Consider the following 21,021-nt stretch of genomic DNA (forward strand, 5'->3'; position numbering starts at 1 on the left):
TAGCATTTTTCTAAAACCACTTGGAAATTCAAAAGCACACTCTGGATTAATAGTGGTTGTTTAGTCTTGTGTTTTTGAGACAGGGTCTAGCATTTTGACCTCAAACTCACAATCCTCCTTCCTCTATTTCCTGAGTATTGCTGGGATTATAGAAGTAAGCCACCAGTCAGAAAAAAAACCCCACACTTTTAAACAATGCATGAGTCAAATAAGAGATTTGATAGACATCAAGAATATTTAGTATTAAACTCTATAAAAATAAAAGCATTGTGCTGGGAATATATATCAGTGGGAGAGCACTTGCCTAGCAGCACTAAACAAAAAAAGAAAGCATTATATATCAAACATGGGCTAGAACTAAAGCCAAAATCACATATAAATTCAACACAATCTTAAATTCTTACACAAATTTAATCTACTGAAAAAAAAAGAGAAAAAAAAAAAAAAAAAAAAAAAAAAAACAAAAAAAAGAAAAAAAGAACAAACAAAAAAAAAAAAAAGAAAAAAAAAAAAGAAAAATGAAAAAAAAAAAAGAAAAAAAAAAAAAAAACAAAAAAAAGAAGAAAAAAACAAAAAAAAAAAAAACAAAAAAAAAAAAAAAAAAAAATTTAATCTACTGTATATAAAAAAGAGCATAGCAATGTTTTGGAAATGCAAAGATTATTTACTACTAATTGATTTTTATAATGTAATTTACCACACAGAGCAAAAAAAGTATTTATAAAATCCAATCCTTATGATTTTTAAAAAACTCATAACCATCATCATCAATAGAAGAGAACTTACTTAAATCTATTATGGCAAACTCTTACTATAAAGGACAAGATAGTGAATGTTTTAGGTTTGAGGGCCATATGGTCACTGTAAAACCACTCAGATGTGCTCCTAAAGTGCCAAGGAGCCAATAAGTTCTTCATCACTGAGCTGCACCCCTGCCTGACTTCAATTTAAAATCATTAAGACAGTGTTGGTCAGCCTGGGTAACATAGCAAGATCCTAACCCCTCATCAAAAAAACTTCAAGACAGTCTAATACTGATCTCTGCCTCCCAGTAGCTAGGATTATAGCCTTGGGCTATAAACTATCCTTCACAGTTTATGAACATATACAGTTCATGTACATGAATCTGCCCAACCACTTCTATTGCTGTGATCACACAGGCCTCACCCAAAATTTTAATCTAGTCATTTTTTGCCATCTCAAACAGTAAAAAATATAAGTGGTCCAGGACAAGGAATGTGGCACAACTCTAAATTTTCAATATTCCTATCCCTTTGTGGGGGAGGGAAGACAAAGGGGAGGGGCCCTAAAGCATTCATCCAGAGCTTCCTTAACGTGGCATGAAATGCTTGATTCCTCATCTACACCACTGCTGTACTTACTTATTACCTTCAGCAAATGCAAACTATGACTCAGTCCTGCCATTAATTGTTATGCAGTAAGAATAGATCTTTGTAAAATTCAAATCCTGGACAATTAAGAAAATGATGTACTATCACACAAAAGATTAAACTTCATTCACCTCAAACAGGTAAATCTCATTTACTTACATATGGATATCTAGGATGACCTAGACAGTGTGTCATCTCTTGAGCTCTGAAAGCAATTTAACAGTTTTTTCAAATCCATAATCTCTTCTGATAAAGACAATTATCTCCCACTTACTGTTAACATTACATAATACTTCAAAATTAAACGTTTTCTTTTCAAACCATACAGCTTTCCCAGATTCTGATACATCCCCTGCTTGAGCATTGCTATATTAAAGATGAAAATTAACAACTCTTAAAAACAGAACATTAAAAAACAAAAAGAAAAAACCCTAGCACATTTCTAGATGTTTGCAAAACACTAACTACACATGGTGACAACTATCAATGGGAGATAACATAAGACGAGTCAACTTACACATATAACATGTTTGTATCCAAGTCAATGCAAACAACATCTGGTGGTGGGTCATGAAGATCAAAATATCGTGAATCAACTCCAACTATAAACGGTACAGGTGCACTGAGCACTGCGGCCAGGGAAAGAGGACAAAGGGGGATGTATGGGCACTGCCACTGAAATGGAAAGATCATCTGGGAAAAAAGTTTTGAAAATTAACCAAATTTTAAATTTGCAATGGAAATTATATAATTAACCAATGTTACTGAAAGGGACCACTGAAAAGCAGTGAATTCTTGTTTTCCCAATATAAATGACTATAAAATATCAGTAAGCGATACTATAAGCCCGTGAGATTAAAAATGTCAAGCATGACAACAATCACAAGCACAATAAAAACACTAACAGCTCTTTGCATGTTTGTTCTTCAGAAACCTACATAAAGCCCACATCCTCATTTGATGAAAACACTCAAAGATAAAACTGCCCCCCAAAATCATAAAACTTACATATTTTATCCAGTTATTAGTTCTCAAAATAACCTTTGACCAAAATCAAACTAAGAGTACCAAGGATTAAAAAAAAAAAAAGAATGTGGAGCAGGATGCTGGTGGCTCACACCTGTAATCCTAGCTACTTGGGATACAGAGATCAGGAGAATAGAGGTTTGGGGCCAGCCCAGGGCCAAAAAAAAAGTCAATATAAACATTCTTCAAGAATTATTACCAGCTTTCCTTTACAAAGCCCTACCTTAATTGTATTGTATGTGCTTAAAAAAAAAAAGTTCTAGGCTGCTTGTATAGCTCAAGCAGTAGAGAGGCTGCCTAGCAATAGCAAGCACAAGTCCTGAATTCAAACCCCAGTACAACAAAAAAAAAAGTTTTAGATAAGGATTAAAATTTTTAAATAATCAGCTAGCATTAAAACTTCAATCACTGACTTTTTTTCTACTATAAAAATCCTTGCTGTCTTACAAGGTCTGGTTTAGTTCTTACCCTTACCCATTATTGCCCACCCCAAAGAAATGTGTACAGCACTTACTACCTCTGCCAGTTATTACAGGTCTTTAATCATTTACTAACAACCTTATTAGCCAAGCACTATTCTTAAAGATCAAACCAGAGTAGTGAATACAACAAGGAGACTGCTCTCTTACCCTCATAGTCTAGGATTTTAATCTACTTTTTTCCTGTAAAAAGCAGCAGATATTTTAGGCCTTGCATTCTGTCACAACTCTGCTGTTGTGCAAGAAAACAGTATTAGATAATATGCAAATAAATACCTATGTTCCAACAAAACTTTGTTATTTGAAAAATCATGGGAGTCAGGATTTAGCCATAGTTTGCTAATCATTGGTCTGATAGAAATAGGTGAAAAATAAAAAGCATAATAAATGACATAATATACCATATACCATGTCAGAAAGTGATGGTGCTATAGAAAAAGAAAATGTAAAGCTATGTGAAGGTGGTTAAAGTTCAGAGCAAAAGAAAGAAAAGCAAGGTGTATTAAGACAAATAGAACAGCCTCACTAGGAAAGTTACAATTAAGCTGAGGCCTGAAGAAGGTGAGGGATTTAGCCAAGGGGAGGATAGGGTAAAGCCCTTAAGCTTGAGGACAGCTCCAGGAGTAACAGAAAGGCAGTGTAACTTCACAGAGTAAGCAAGTGGAAAGAGTAGTGGAAAATGAGATCAGACTGCTAAAGGACCTGGCAAGGCCTGAAGATGTCCTTGAGTGAAAACTACTGCCTACTCAGCAAGAAACATGCTACACCTGCAACTCAGAACTCTCACAACTATGTAACAGCAACACAGGACATCTTTCTCTTCACCTTTGACTTTCACAACACCATCACAAATAGGATATTTTTTTAAAAAACACTTATGAGTTTCATCAATTTTTGCTACGGGTCTCCATTAATTCTTTGATACTCAAATCATTTTCCTTTCAAAGCATTTATCCTATCATCTTCTTTCCAATTTTTTCTTGCCTAACTACCAAATCCTGATTATCAATGGTTTTGCATGCAATCCAGATAGTTCTCCCAAATCAGTTACATAAATCTGTATAGTCTTGACTCTTTTTTCTAAGATTACCAATTCCACTTTCCATTTTTTCTGTCTGAACTTGCATTGTATTGCTGAAATCAGTCAAGAGTCTGGGCAACAAAGATTCTGACAAAAGGGTATAGATAAACATTAATATTTTAGGAAGGAATATTTGAGTGGGCACTTTTTGAAACTAGTCAGTTCACTAACAAACATTTCATGACAACAACTTTTGCTTTCACATGTGTGGAGACTTGCCAAAGTAATCCCTTGTTTGTTTTTTGAGACAGGGTCCCACTATACACCACAGAGTAGTCCCAAACTACATAGCCCAAGCTAGCCTCAAACTTGTCCTCCTGCCTCAGCTTCCATGGTGCTGAGATTACGATGTGTACCATCATTATCAGCTGGAAAATAATATTTAATGAAGATCCTCAGAAGCCATATTAATATGGTTATTACTTTCAGTTCTAGCAGGATTTCTCAGGTCAATTTAAACACTTGGAGACATACTCCCCATTTGTTGTTTTAACAAGTACTTACTGAGTGCCTACTCCACACAAGGCAAATGAAATGAGTGCTGAGAATACAAAGGTAAGTAAGACACTGGGTCCTTACTTCCATGAGACTTACATTCTAAAAATAGGGTGAAGAGATCAGGCATGGTTGTGCACACATATAAACTCAGCAGGAGGCTGAAACAGAAGGATCTCAAATTTGAGGCCAGCCTGACTATACAGCAAGTTCCACGCAGGTCTGGGTTACACAGTGAGACCCTATCTCAAAAAGCAAACAAAAAAGCAGTATATTGGCCACACACCAGTGGCTCACACCTATAATCCTATTGACTTGGGAGGCTGACATCATGGTTTGAGGCCAGCCAAGCAAATAGTTTACAAGACTCAATCACCAAAACAACCAAAGCAAAATGGACTGGAGGTGTGCCTCAAGTGATACAGCACCTGCTTTGCAAAGCCCAGTTTCACCCCCCCAAAAAAAAAAAAGAAAGAAAGAAAAAAGGTCTATCTGACCAGGTATCTTTCTAAGTCCAGAAAAAACAAAAAGGCATCAGAGTTTTTAAACTGGGAGGACTTTAAGAGCTAAGCAAGAGCTAAACATTTTTTATTATCCTATTCATAATAAAGTCCTACATACTACTAGATACAATGATTAAAAGTTAAAATGAGGAGAAATTAACCATTTAATTAATTTGCAAAATTTAAGCTGAAAATGACAAGAGCTTCTTGCTTAATATTCTAAGTTTATTTACAAGGGCTTTTGTTTGTTTGTTTTGTTTTGAGACAGGATCTCACTTTATAGGCAAGGCTGACCTTGAACTCAAGATCCTCTTGCTTATACCTCCCGAGTAAGAGGATTATAGCATGCACCACCATGCTAGGCTTACAAGTTTTATTATCATGTCACTACCTAGTTTCTACTCTTGGAAGAACTCTAAAATATGAAAAACCAGAAAATGACATTTTTCCTCAAACAGAAATCACCTTTGTTTTCATCATACTTCCTATTTTTCTTTGCAATCCAATTGCATTTAAGTTAAATTTTTACTGGACTGGTAATTTTCAAAGTTGCTTTTCTTGAATAAGATTTCTCTTTAAGTATAAATTCTGTAGTAATTAAAAGGAAAATTCTACACTTACAGCAACAACAGCTTCAGCTACCCCAGTCAAGACAGCTGGCCTAAGAGAATGCAGTAGAATCTTATTCTCAAGTAAAACCAAGAGCAGCAGTGTTGCACAATTCTCAGGACCCAGATTCATCAGCAAGGTGCTAAAATTGGCTCCGCTAGGACAAAAGGGAGAAAGAAAAGGTTGGTAACTACTTTGCTAAAACACATTAAGATCTATTAAATTATTTCTTAAATGTTAACAGATTGCAAATCTAGTGTTAATTTCAAGTCTTGATTTAGCAATGAAAAATAAAAATCAGCAAATTTAATGATGTAATTAATGGGGTGACTTAAAGTCACCCTTTGGTAACAAAGGGGCATTTATCAGGAAAGTTTTTCTGAAGTCCTTTTGAGTTGAGTTCAAAAGAATGAAAGTAGGGGTAGAATGGGGCTAGGGGAAAACAACATATACAGAAGTCCTGGAGCAAGAAAAGGCTAGTGTTGGTTATGAACCAAGGAATTGCATAAACTAGAGATTAGGCTAAAATAAAAATGACACAATTGTATTTGCATTCTCAAAAGGACACAATGGAAGCAGGATGAATAAAGAATTGAAGGAAGAGAAGTGAAAGGATCAAGAAAGAGGCTAATCATTAAGCAGTTCAGATAAGTACACATTCTAGCCTAGACTAGTGATGCAAATGAAGAGAGACAAATAGATTCAAGGTATTTACAACATTAAAATCAGTTCACTTTAAAGAATCCCTGAGCTTGCTGAGTAAACACCATGAGCAAAGCTCACCCTCTCAAGCCAAAAAAAAAAAAAATTATGCAGAAGAAATTATTGAAATTAAATGGTGACAGACAGATCTAAGGAATATTTTTGGATTTGATCCTTTTATGAATCTTATGATAGATGAATGTGTGGAGATGGCAACTAGTGAACAGAACAATATGGGAATGTTGGTAATGTGAGAAAACAGTATCATTGTTAGAAGCCTTGGAAAGAGTTTAAATAATGGCTGTTCAGCAGAAATCCATGCCCCTTTCTCCAAAGGGCCTGTCTTACTATGAAGTAAATATTGGGTCATGCACATTTTCATAATGAACTTTTGTAATAGTCAAAAAATCAGTTCACTTTGAACACTTAGTTATAAACTGGATATGGGAAGAGGAGATAAGAAGAAAAGTACTCCCTTATCTTGCAATTCGCTTAAATATTACATTTTTAAAACAACCACACCACCTACCTAAGTATTGAAGATAGAAACATTAAGGCTAGCCTTACTTACTTTGTAAAATATCCCTACCTCTATCATCCTAGCCCAGCATTCTGCTCCACATGAATAAATATAGCATTTTAAATACTATTAATTGGGATGGTGGTGTGACTCACTGGTATAGTTCATGTCTAGTATGTGAGAGGTCCAGCACCAAACAAGGAGGGAGGAAAGAAAGAAGAAATATCATTAATTACCTTAGTGGTAAAGGTGTAGAAACTGGCTGTGATAATATTAATGCATCATGGACTGACAGCTTAAACAAACAGAAAAAGATAAATTAACCAAAGCAATTTTGAAATTAATAGATCAAGGGAAAATAGAAACTAGTTTAATATGCAGACAGATATTTTTGAAACATACTAAGATGTAAAATGATAGCTATATTTATTTAGAGGTATTTGTATTATTTCTTTTTAAATTGTTAATTTGAGTTTTGACAGTTAATTGGCTACAATGCAGTTACTTAAAACTTTCAGAATAATTGCTTTTTTATAAACCCCTAAATTTATTTACTCAACAGAATGGTAAGCACATGGTAGTTGTTTGGTATATAGTAATGCTTGTGGAAATGAAATGCATTCAAGATCACTAATATCTGGCTTACCCCTACCATATACAATGTAGAGAATATCTTACAAAAATATTAATCAACTTGACTCTTTAGACCAGTACGACTCAAGGTGCCAGTATACAAACTTTTGTCCAAGAAAATAATATAGAAATGGAAAGCAAAACATTTAGCAACTTTTATGGCAATCTGACCCCAATTCTACATCCAAGCAAACAATCTGTGGAATCCTGCCTGTGGACAGGGTACAGATGTGTTCATTCTATACTGCTCTCACATGGTTAAGTTATACATATCACAAGGTATATAAACACGTAGTTCTGCCATTTATTAGAAAGAAAAAGAAACCAGTTCTGTGGCATACACAATTTGAGAAGTACTATTATAGACAGTTTCAGATTCCTCCTCCAACCACAGTTCATTTCTTATTTAACATTAGTCACTCTGATATTCAGAATGACCATAACAGAACTTGGGGGTTTACATTATTAAAGTTAGACTAGTCATGGCCTTTATAAACAATAATGCCAACATCGTGAATCAAAATTATAATTATTCCAATCCTGTACATCTAGAATCCAAAACTCTCTAAGAAAGAATATGCAGTATATATATATATATATATATATATATATATATATATATATATATATATATATAAAAATAAAAGAAAGAATATGCAGTAAGGCTTTATATAATAAAAACGACTGAGGGACTTTACAAGTGCATAATGCCTCATGTCAAACTCAAAGGGCTATGGGAACCCATTCTGCAATGACTAGAATGAGCATATGCAGAGATCTCCCAAAATAGTCATTTTCCATTACCTGTACAAGGATTCTTGGTCTTTGTGGTGAAGGAAAAGGGATGTTTTGCATAAAATGTGAAATGTGCCTAGAAAAGATTGTGAAATAAAGACCATAATTACTTTTCTAAAATGCTTCATATATTTTAACAATTTTTGGGGGGGGGGCGGTGGGTCAGGGCTTCACGATTGCACAGCAGGTACTCTACTACTTAAAGCCACTCCTCCAATTCATTTTGCTCTGATTATTTTGGAGATGGGGAATCTCTCAAACTATTTGCCAGGGCTGGCCTCAAACTGTTATCCTCCAGGTCTAAGTCTCCCAAGTAGCTAGGATTATAGGCCTGAGCCACCAGTGCCTAGATAGATTTTAAAAAATCTGAAGTATCACTACATGCATGCACACCTGTGATCCCAGCACTTGGAAGGCTGAGGCAGGAGGACTGTGAGTTTGAGGCTAGCCTAGACTACATAGGAAGACCCTATCTCAATTCCCCACCCCCAAAATCACCAAATATCATTAACTTATGTTAAAGAAAGTATCTTAATGTAAATAAATGCCCACTAAAATTCTGAAATGTACGATGTACTTAATAATTTACCAGAAAAATAAAATACCAGAAAAACAGCTCTCAGAAGGAAGCTAATTTTTACACCTCTAGTTATCAGTGCCAATAAAGGAGCAACTTACTGTGATATAGTGTATTAACACTAATACAGAATTAATCCTAGATTTACTAGTAGGACTTTGAACAAACCACTTATCCACTCTGTATCTCCACCTTGAAATAATGTTTAAGTCTCTCCAAAGTTCTAAGCTCTTAACTGAAAAACACTGGTGGGGGTGTAGCTCAAGTGGTAAAGCACCTGCCTAGCAAGTACAAGGTCTATGTTCAAATGCCAATACAGACCAAAATATATAAATAAAAAAGAAAAAGCACATACAGTGACTTTATTTTCACAAACTAGTCAAAGAATCTTGATTCTTAAGCTTACTAACTTGTCACTAATATGGAATTTTACTTAAAAATTTTCAAATTAATCTGACAAATACAAGTTAAATGAACTTTAATAGTTTAATAGAACTATGAACTGTTAAATCAACATTCCATGAGTATATTAAAGTTGAAACCCTATTTCTATATCAAATTGTGGTAAGTTTACAAAGCTTTTGATACTTCTTGCTTTGTTGTAAGAGTACGTAAGTTATATACAACAATCAAAAGAAGTACTGTGCCACTAGGAGTCAGAAAAGACAGTTTAAAACAGGTGGCTCCACATCTATTTTACTTGATTACAAAAGATTTCTACAATAAAGAGAATTACCAATCAAAGGAAACTCACTCTTACTAATTTCTACATCAGTTTAGGGATGTTTTATACTTAAAACTAGGATTGCCACTTGTATAGATGGTATATTAGAGAATACATAGGAAGAATACATGCAACAAATTTTTATGAGTTACTTCTTCAGCTGAATTCTCAAAATTTGAGTCATATTTGACCATCTTTACCAACACTCTTCAATTTTAAGTTCTGTTAATGATTCAGGTAGAGAAGGGAGAAAGTAAAAAGTAGGGTGACTATGACTCACCTTCCCTGGCAACTTTACAGCTAAAGGTTAAACAATGAAATGCACATTTATACATCTAGTTTTCCACCAGACAGCACTCTAATCATTATACGTACTTTTCAATGGGAAGAGGATGTGGTCCAGACACGGAAAGTTTGTAAATAAACATAAGAAATTTTCTAAAAGCGTCAAAAAAAGGCCAGTGTGAAAGTAAACAAATGCATTTGTTTGAATTGATGGATTTGAAGACCATTTTTCTCTCCACAGGTGTCAACAGGCCCAGTTGCATAAGCTGTTTCTCTGTTAGAAGTTCCCGAGAATAAGGTTCATAAAACTGGATGGCAGCTCCATATACCTATAGAGTAACAGAATTCTGTTGTTAAGACTTGAGTTTTTAAAAATTAATTTCTCAGCCGTGCACCGGTGGCTCACACTTATAATCCTAGCTACTTGGAAAGCTGAGATCAGGAGGATTGCAGTTTAAGACCCCATTTCCAATACAACCAGAACAAAATGGACTGGAAGCATGGCTCAAGCAGTAGAGTGCCTGCTTTGTACTTTGTAAAGCACAAAGCCCTAAGTTCAAACCCCAGTCTTATCCAAAAAATTTTAAAAATTACCAGCCAGTCCAATATCATGAAGATTTTCCTCTAAGTGTTTTGCTAAGAGTTTTTGATTTTAGCTCTTGAAGTCTTTGAAACATGTTCAATTTAGTGTGGGTTTTGGTTTTTTATTTTTATTTGTTTTATGAAGCTTGGGATCCAACCCAAGGCTTTGAACATACTAGGCAAGTGCTGTATCATTGAGTTAATTTTTAATATATGACATAAGCCACACCTGTTTGTCAGTCATATGTAAACGTTTTATTCCCTTTATCCCTTCAGTAATTTTCAACTTTCAGGCCCCTATATGGTCTTAATTACTTACTTCTCCCAGATTTTTTGGTCACACACCTTTAACTGAGTTGTTCATCTACATTAAGTATCTCTAATTTTTTTAAAGACTCAATCCACTACAATCTACATTTTATTTCCACTAAAGCAATTCTGATCAAGAGCTCCAATGAAGGTCTGGAGGTGTGGCTCAAGCAGTAGAGCATCTACTTTGCAAGCTTGAAGCCCTGAATCCAAACCCTAGTCCCACCAAAATATTTCTAGCTGAAATACCTTCAGTACTTAATTCCTTTTGATCTCTTTATAACACAACACACAGCTGACAGTCCTATCTTTAAACTCTTTATTCCTTTGTTATCTTTGACGATACTTAAATTTCTCTTTATTCTCTGGTGACTTTTTTCTTTTCTATACTAGATCCAATTCTGTTACCCATAACTTAAATATTGGCTTTTCCCAGGGTTCTAATTTCACACTTCTCTTCTAATTCTGTTGGGAAATTTTCATTCTCTCAGGGTTTTAACTATAACCACTATACTTACAAAACACAAATCTTTATTCTTTATATCTAGTTCTGTCTGACTTTCTCCTAAACTCAACTCTTATTTCCAAATGATTTGGCAACATCTCTAAATGAATGTTCCCTAAGTATCAAAAACCATTATTTCAAAAGTGAGCTCATTACATACATGCTTCTTCCAATGCTCCCAATCTCATTCAATAATAATGCTTCCCAGTCTCACTCAGAAACCTGGAAGTCATTCTCATCTCCACTTTCACTCACCACATCTCAAAGGAACTACTGTAGTAAGTCCCAGTCTCATAGAAACCCCACTATGGATAGTCCTTTTAAGCTACTAACTTGATCTTTCAAAAGCCCACAGTGGGGCTGGGGATGCAGCTTGGACAGGTAAAATGTCACAGTCCCTGTGAATGGCATGATGCTCTCAATTCTGGGTAGCACCTACTAGTCATGTAAAATGACACAGACCTATAATAATATCAACTAGTGACATACACTATTTCATAATGCTGTGTCTTTGTATTTTTTGGTGGTTCCTTCTGATATTGGTAAGATATCACTTCCTTTGTGAAGCATTTCTATCATACCCATGCCTTCCTTCTCACAATCAATCCTCTCTGTAATTTTACACATCTTCTAACTACTTGTCATTTAAAATACAGCACATTAACCCTTGCCTTGACAGACGCAACATTATCAGATACAACTATTTCAAAGTGATCTCAGACCTAGCAAGCCCAAGGTCCTAATTCAAATCCCAGTACCACCAAAGTAATCTCAGAGTTTGTAACAAAAGCATGTGCAGAAATTCCTTTCATGTCAACACTTAAGTACCAGTATCTCCTAACTAATGAATAAACCTAGCAGACCACCAATAATCACATCTCAATGAAGCTTTGTTGTGATCTATTGGTCAAAATAAATTGCTAACTCTTTAAGCATTTGAAGGTTTTTAATTTTTCAGTTCAACCAGAGAAACTATAAATGATTACTGAGCTACTAAGTTAACTTGGTTGTAGGCAACAAATAAACATAACACGGACCTTCACTTACTATTTATTAATGATGTTCCAGACACTATGCTGGATACTTTATATACACTATCCTTAATACAGAGATTATAAATTTATAGTACAAGGCCACGGATAGACTGTTTGAGCCACATAAATCAACTTTGGTTAGTTATGTTTTTTCAATAACATTGCTTACTTTATCAGATTTCCTATGAAAGTTTTAGTTTTTCCAGTTTCTGCTGTTATCTCTCTTTTTGCCTTCTCTTTATTTAACCTATCATTTTATATATCATGACTGCTTTATACAATATGTTTTATATAAGACAGTTACTGTCTTTTTATCTGTTTTTGTCTTTGGTGTTTCATGGTTTTACTTATGACGTGAGAAAAGATGATTTTTATTTATTAATTTATTTTTCTGCTGAAAGTTCAGAGAGCATCTTTAATGAAAAATTTAACTTTCTACCATCTTTGGAAAATTTTCAACCAACCAATATGTGTTGGTTGTCTTTTTCTTTTCTAGTCTCACTATTTAGAACTTATTAAACACTTACTGGATCTTGTGATTCTGCTCTCCACATTTTTAATTCCTTTGTATGTTTTTACCTTTGTTTGTGACACATTTAAGAAAATCGATCTTGGCTCATGACTACAATCCTACTCAGGAGGTGGTGATCAGGAAGACCAGGATTCAAGGCTGACCCAGGAAAAAGAAGTTAGCAAGATCCCATCTCAATTGACAAGCCAGGCATGTTGGCAATGCCTGTGGTCCCAGCTGTATCAGAAGGCCTTAGGTGAGAGGATCACAGTCTGATTGCAACTAACTAAAAGCACTTAGCCTAACTAAAAAAGTAAACAAAGCAAAAAAGGGCTAGGGTGTGTGACTCAAATGGTAGAGCACCTGCCTATCAAGCAAGAGACCTAGAGTTGAAACCCTAGTTCCACCAAAAAAAAAAAAAAAAAAATCTACCTCTCAGAGTACTAGCCTAGCATGTGCAGAGCCCTGGATTTGATCCCCAGCACTAAAAGGAAACAAAAAAAGAAAATCTATCTCCCACTACACTGACTCTCCTTTCAGATATAACTTGTCTGTCACTGAAACAATTCACTGAATTTTAAAGACTATATTTCCTTTTTCCAATCTACTTATTTGTTAAACATATGCTCTTTCCTTGATATTTTGAGTCACTTTTAGGCCTTGAATCACTTCAATCATATATTCAATATAAAATATCTTTTATATTGTCATTCTATCATTTCAATGTCTTGAAGCGCTAATCTAACTTTGTACTGCATTATGCTGATTCTTGCCTTGGTATCTATGACTCTGAACTGTTATAATAATTTAATTCTGAGGTCTGGGTTTGGGGGCATATCTCTCCAAGGAGACTATATTTACTGTGCAGAAGTTCTAGGGACATAACCACATTGATGACAATTTCCATCTGATTTCTACTTTGGGCATTACAGTACAAATTTAATGTCTTCTGTCCCAATAATTCTAACATTCAAATAAAGCTTATGTCATATTAATCACTTTATAGGATAAAAACACAGACAAAATAGGTTTAATCACTAAAACAAAAACATACCTTTTCAGCTGAAGAACCTGTCAGGACAAAAGTTGAAAAAACTGGAAGTGGGTATTTGGTTTGAGGATCCCAACATTCAATGGTGGCTCCCATAGGCAGGCAGAAGAGAGGCACAGATTCTGAGAGTGGAAAGGACTCATAGTCATCTTCTGGATACCGAAAAATTAAACCTTTTGGAGAAGATGACAATGGTTAAGTGTTCTTTCAAAAGTTACTTTTACATAAATTATATGTGATACATTCTAATAGTATATTTTAATAACAAATTTCTTGGAAATATTTGTGTAAAATTTCAAAAGCCAATTTTTTTCTCTTGCTGTAACAGAAATTAAACTAACAAATTTACCCTTTATATGTTGCTCACTGACTTAAAGCTCTGAAAATGTATTAAAAAACAATAACTAAGACACTAGATAGCCAATCTTGATTACCAATCTTAAATGTATTTTTTTCTACATATGCCAACACCTTGTGGAAAATGATCAGAAAGATACAGGAAAATTTACCAACTATTTCATTTAGTCTTTGGGAGAAAATTCAGGGAAGGAAAAAGTGTTATGAAAAAATTCCAAGGCAAGAAAAATTATTACATCTCCTACACTCATGTTGACAGAGAAGCAATATAAAGGCATGCAACATGAAAAAGAGATGAAACAGAAACTCCTCAGATGGAGTAGAGTAGGAGAGACCCAGGAGTAAGGGCAGGGAGCACTCTGAGAACTATAACAAAGCCCTTCTGAACAAAGAAGCCACACCCCATCAATTAATTAGCCTCTAATGTCACCAATATTCAGACTAGTCAAGTTAAAAATTCGAAAATAGAATTTTAAGTCCACATTAAGTCTGTATTCTAAAATGAGCATCTCACATCAAATACCTAAATATTTTTTCAAGCCCTACTAGCCAAGGTTTGTTTGAAGTGATACCTTCTCCCTACCCCATGCCCCAAAAAAGAAAACACCTTAGAAAATTATATACATTCAACACATTACAGCAATATTAACAGTACCATACTTTAAAATGATACTGAATTTTATAGTACTAGTTATTTCCTTTATTTTTATATCATAAAATAAGTGGTTTGATTCATTAGCATAAATATTTTTATGAGGACAATCAAGAGTTTTCAAATATGGATTTGCCTGACTTCCCCAGGAAGTAATACTTCATTTCAAAAACTGAGCATAATCAAAAACTAATTGGCATTGCTTCCTTTCACAAAGAAGTATTCCAGTATCTCTTGTATTTACAACTGGAGCATACCTGTATTTTCAGATTTTAGCCCACCATACCAGTGGGATGAAGAGGTCACACTTATATCTTTATAGCCCTTGACACTTTACTGTGCAGTAAGAATGTGGCGAAAGAGTTCTCAAAAACTTCATGGAGAAAAGTCTCTCAGGCCTCCTCTCCTTCACATAGCTGATTCTTTGCAACAAGGGAAAAAGGAAGCAAGTCCACCTTTCATGGCAAGTAACATATGGTTTCAAATCAGACACACAAAGATAAGAGAAGGAAATATATAAGAAAAGATGCAGTCTTGATATCTTTCTGATTGCCAAAATATAAAAAGGTCAGAGAGTAAGCAGTTTTCCCTTAAATTGTTAAATCTATTAGTGCAGCCCAAAAGCCTGAATGTTTATTCCACATATGCTTGCTTTGGATAAAAGTTTAAATTTAATCAACAGTACACAGGGGTAGGCATATTAGTATATCTTGTAGTATACAATACATTTAAGAATACTTAGGCCTTTACATGTTGAAATTACAGCTAATTCAAATTTTATAAATAGGTATTTTCCACAAACTACCTAAGGGAATATATTTTGTCTCTTCTAGGCCAATGTAAATGTGCTCCAGTATCTATAATAACAGAAAAAAACCTTTAATGCACTCACCAGCTTTATATGCTATTGCATTTGAAGCAGGCACAGACTTCTTATAACATAGAAACACACTGGAACCCCACTGTAAAAGATAAATTAGGTTTTACAAAAAGACAAAAAAGTGGTAAGAAATTGATTTTTGGTTTTTTTGGTTTTTGGCAATACTGGGGTTTGAATTCAGGGCCGACGCCTTAAGCCACTCTACCAGCCCTTTACTGTGATGGGTTTTTCTCCAGATAGGTCCTTGAGAACTATTTGCCTGGCCGGCTTCAAACTGTGATCCTCCCAATCTCTACCTCCTAAGTAGTGAGGATTATAGACATGAGCCACAAGTACCCAGCTAGAAATTGATTTTCTTGAATGTCATCTAGAGATTTTATTTATTCATTCATAAAAGTTTATTTAAAACCTATTTTTAGCCAGATGTGGCAGTATATAACAGTAATCCCAACACTCAGGAGGCAGAGGCAGGAATATTGTGAGTTTGAGGCCAGCCTGGGCTACATAGTGACCCCTCTCACACAAAAAAACAAAACAAAACAATAAGTTTTTTCATTAAAACCTATGTTTTAGTCCAGGACTAATGCAAAAAAATGAGCAGGCAGAGTGAAGCAAGCAATGAGTACCTAACAAGTGTGAGGCTGAGTTCAAGCCCCAGAACTGGAAAAAAAAAAAAAAACCCTATGTTTACTGAGGATATAATTCAATGGTAGAGTGCATGCCTAGCATGTGCAAGGACCTGGGTAACTCCCAGCACCAAACAGAAAACTCAGAATCTATGTTTATTGAATAGATTATATAGTGCAAAATACAGCAAAGCATGGTTGAAAACACTAAAAGGGTAAGTGCAGCTTCAAAAAGTTTTAAAATTCTACAACCAAGACTGCCTCTGCTTGAAAGTGAAAGCACACAGTGGAGGGGGCAGTGTAGCCAGAACTAGGAAAGACCAGGACCACTGAAGTGCTATGGAGTCATGGCCTCAGAGACCACCCTGTCTTCATGAAGAGCTATAGACACATGGCATAAATAAATAAGGCTAGTTTGACCTGAAGGTTTTTTCACAATAAATCAGTCTTAACTATAAATTAAATATATATGATCAATTTTCTTCCTTACTGGTCTTTTCAAAAAATAAGTGTGCAAAAATCACATTATTTAAAATAAAGGGGCACTCCTGCCCAATCTCTCCACAATTGTCCTTAAAGATATCACCAAATACCAAAAGTTAATAAAACTTCCATGTTGCCATAACATAAACAATATTAGGATTTAAAAAAAAAAAGCCAAGCACGGTGGTGCACACCTACAATCCCAGCACTGAAGAAGGTAAGGCAGGGGAATTGCAAGTTCTAAGCCAGCATGGGCATACACAGCCTTTTCCAGACCATCCTCAGCTACAGAGTGAAACCTTTGCCTCAAAAAAACAAAACAAAACATAAAAGCAAAAAATCCCTCATTAAGGTATCTTTTTCTGCATATTCATTCTGATTTATTCTAAATTGTCAGGTAGAATTTTTGAAATTACTATGAACACAGAAATTAGCTGGGGATGTAACGTGTGGTAGAGCACTGACCTGGCATGTGAGAGTTTCCCAACACCGTTAAAAAAAAAAAGTTAGAGCTAAAAATAATAAAAACATAAAAATCATAAAAATATGAGAATAAACTACATACCGAATAGCAAACAGAAGTACAAAAGTACTACCCCCTCTTGGTTTGTTTTAAAATGAAACAACTTTATTCTTACCATGCCGCAATTTAAGTTTTTGTCAACTTTGCAGAAGGTATGAGGAGGAGTTTCTCCTTTGCTGGTTATAATTACACAGATATCAGTTACAGCCAAGGAGTTCTGGGGTCGAACTGGAGGAGCCCTCCTAAAGGTAATAAAGATTCTTTGTGAACTGGTTGAACTGTTGTTGACATTGGCACAGCGACCAAAGGGCGTGGCGTAGATCACTTCACAGCCTGGAATAATCCTTTCTTTCCCATCATATAACACTCTGCAAGGCAAGGAGGGAGGGAGAGAAAGACAGTTTTCAGGTTAATACTGGTTTTTGTCTTGAAACAAAAACTTAATCTCTGCTGTTATTTTTCAAATCTCAATTACAAGCCAAAACTAAAATTATTACTCTAAGAACCATAAATTCCTGAATTATTTTCAAAAGCTAGTATATAATTTGAGAGGCTTAGGATAAAACAACTTAATTTTTTTTATTATTTATTACAATATACATATGAAGAAAGAAATGGGTCACAGAGTGCTGGTGGCTCATGCCTGTACTCCTAGCTACTCAGGAGGCAGAGATCAGGAGGATGGTGGTTTGAAGCCAGCTTGGACAAATAGTTCTCAAGACGCTATCTTGAAAAAACCCTTCACCAAAAAGGGCTGGTTGAATGACTCAAGGTGTTGGCCCTCAGTTCAAACCCCAGTACTGGAAAAAAAAAAAAAAAAAAAAGAAATGGGTAACACCACACAAACATCCTCAAGTCAAGCCCTACAAGTTTTATCAAGTATTTAGATGGTTTCACAAAAACTTCCTTCATAATTTCTGTAAGTTTTTTTTTTCTTTAAAAATCCCCAGACTGTATACCTGCGTAGCAAGCACGAGGCTGAGTTCAAAGCTCAAAAAAAAAAAAATCCTCAAAATGAGACTAGAGGTGTGGTTCAAGTGGTAGACCACCTGCTTAGCAAGATAAGGCCTTGAATTCAAACCCTAGAACCATGAAAAAATTTTTAAAAAGCCTTAGACTGAAGTGGCTCAAGCCACAGAGCACCTGCTGGAGTTCAAAATCTAGTACCACCAAAAAAAAAAAAAAAGAAAAAAATTCTAGCATAATGGCACAAAAATATAATTCTAATATTCAAGAGGTTGAAGCAGGAGAATCCTAACTTTGAGGTGAGCCTGGGCTACACAGTGAGTTCCAAGAGAGCTTGGGCTATATAGAGAGACCCTGTTTCAAAAAACAAAACTCAAGGCCAGGCATGATGGCTCACATCTGCAATCTGTGGCTACTTGGGAGGTGGGGATAGGAGGACTGTGGTTCAATGCCAGCCTGCTCAAAAGCATGAGACTATCCCTCAAAAATAGCTATAGCAAAAAAGAGAAGGAGGCATGGCTCAAGTTGTAGTGTGCTTGCCTAGCAAGTGCAAGGTTATCCCCAGTACCCGGGCCAAAAAAAGTAATAATAATAACAAAAAAATCTGAACATGATGGTACATGTTTGTAATTCTAGCAGTCAGGATGCTGATGCAGGAGAACCTCAAGTTCAAGGCCAGCCTGTGCTGAACGAGTCCAAAAACAAAACAAAATGTTTAAAATAAAATGTTTAGGTGTTTAAAAAGTTGGCAAAAAATACAAATAAATATTTGCTGAAAAAAGATATGCAGCCAGGCGCCAGTGGCTCATGCCTATAATCCTAGCTACTCAGGAGGCAGAGATCAAGAAGATGGCAGTTTGAAGCCAGCCTGGACAAATAGTCCATGAGACCCAATCTCGAAAAACCCTTTACAAAAAAGGGCTGGTGGAGTGGTTCAAGGTGTAGACCCTGAGTTCAAGCCCCAGTACCACAAAAAAAAAAAAAAAAAAAAAAAAATCCCACAGTGAAATATCACTTCACATCCACTGGGATGGCTATAATCAGTAAGACAGTGGTGAGGACGTGGAGACACTGAAATCCTCATACACCACTGGCAGAATCAGCTGCTTTGGAACAGTTTGACAGTTCCTCAAAAGGGTAAGTACGGAGTTTCCACATAACCCAGCAAATCTACTCTAGGTCTATACCCAAGAAAAATGAAAAGATACCCACAAACGTTTTACACAAGTACTCATACCACAATTATTACGCATCATAGCCATATAATGTGCTATAACTGTACAACAGAACACTGTTTAGCAATAAAAAGGTGTGAAGTACTGACACAAGGTACACTGTGATGAACCTACGTGTGCTAGGTGAAAGGAGCCAGTCAGGAAACACCGGGTATGGCATGACTTCATTTATATGAGATGTCCAGATCAGGCAAAGTCAGAGACAGAAAGCAGAGCAGCAGCTGCCTGAGGGCAGAGGGTGGGAAGGAAGATTGTCGAGGGGTTGCTAATGATTAGTTTCAGGGTTTCTTTTTAGAGTGATGAAAATGTTCTAAATGGATTACAGTGATGGCTACACAGGTCTCTAAACACTATTGAGCAGTACACTTTAATAACTGAATTATATGTGAATTTCATTTCCATAAAGCTCTTCAAATCCAGCCAAATATTAAAATGTGATAAGACCTTTATCCTGATATAAATAGCAAGATCAAAAAACAAATCAAAATGCTTTGTTTTTTTAAAAAGTAGGAAAAGAATACAAATAGATATTTGTTGACAGAAAGGGCCAAAACACATGAAAGATACCAAGAGGTATCTTTATTATTTATGTATATCAGATAATATCAGCAACCTAGTGAACAGAGAGAACAATGGAACACTAGAGAAATCTAGTATATGAAGGTATCATCTCAAAATACTAAGGAGAAAAGGGTCTTTTAAATTTAATAGGCAGTTAAAGCTAGGTGTGGTGGCATACACTTATAATCCCAGCACTCAGGAAGCTGAGGTAGAAGAACTGAAGAATTATAGATCTGAGGTCAATGAGGGATCCACAGAGTTCCAGGTCAAACTCAATGAGCAGTGCTTGAATAACTGCCATTAGAAAATAAACTGCTATTTGAAAAAAAAAAATTCTATGTATACTTCATGGTAGGTGCTAGAAAGAACTCCCAATGATCTGACAATTCTATGACTCAAAGTCAAGAAGCAGTAAGAGAGCAGAGAAATAAAGTGCATAAAATTAACTTCACATGACAAAAAATACCCTAAACCAAGCCAAAAGAGAACCTCTTATCTTGGAGAAAATATTTGTTAGCTATCCCATTTCAATAAAAGCTCATCTTCCTAATACATAATTACTGAGGCTAGGAGTGTGGCTTAAGTGGTAGAGAGCTTTCCTAGCAAGCTCAAGGCCCTGAGTTAAAACACCAGTACCACCAAAAAACTCCTTGAAAATTTTTAAGAAAAGCCAGGCATGGTAGTGTACATGCCTATATTCCAGCACTCAAGAGCCTGAAGCAGAAGGATTAAGAGTTTAAGGCCAGCCTGGGCAACTAAGTGAGACCCTGTCTGAAGACAAGGAGAAAGAGGGGAGGGAAGCAAGAGAGACTGAGATTCAATATGAGAAAACCAAACAGTAAGCCTGCCTTGTCCAAAAAAAAAAAAAAAAGTGGGGGGGGACACACATTACACACCTCAACTGAAATGGAGATGCTCTCAGTCAG

At 35.5% G+C, this 21,021-nt stretch overlaps 1 protein-coding gene across 10 annotated transcripts in view; it reads right to left on the reverse strand.

Moving 5' to 3' along the window:
- Window positions 1-21,021, reverse strand: part of Dennd4c (DENN domain containing 4C) — a 119,211-nt gene that overhangs the window by 51,000 nt on the left and 47,190 nt on the right. For 9 of the 10 annotated variants that reach the window (XM_074051732.1, XM_074051736.1, XM_020182418.2 and 6 more), the window contains exons 3-10: window positions 17,449-17,701; window positions 15,714-15,783; window positions 13,816-13,985; window positions 9,911-10,149; window positions 8,244-8,310; window positions 7,043-7,101; window positions 5,597-5,741; window positions 1,909-2,084 (exon numbers count right to left, since the gene is read on the reverse strand). In XM_074051732.1, coding sequence (XP_073907833.1) covers window positions 1,909-2,084; window positions 5,597-5,741; window positions 7,043-7,101; window positions 8,244-8,310; window positions 9,911-10,149; window positions 13,816-13,985; window positions 15,714-15,783; window positions 17,449-17,701 — 1,179 coding nt within the window. Of the gene's footprint in view, window positions 1-1,908; window positions 2,085-5,596; window positions 5,742-7,042; window positions 7,102-8,243; window positions 8,311-9,910; window positions 10,150-13,815; window positions 13,986-15,713; window positions 15,784-17,448; window positions 17,702-21,021 lie in introns of those variants that run through there. The other variant, XM_074051737.1, reaches the window with a different exon arrangement.

This window comes from Castor canadensis, chromosome 13 (genome assembly GCF_047511655.1).
Source record: "Castor canadensis chromosome 13, mCasCan1.hap1v2, whole genome shotgun sequence".
NCBI lineage: Eukaryota > Metazoa > Chordata > Mammalia > Rodentia > Castoridae > Castor > Castor canadensis.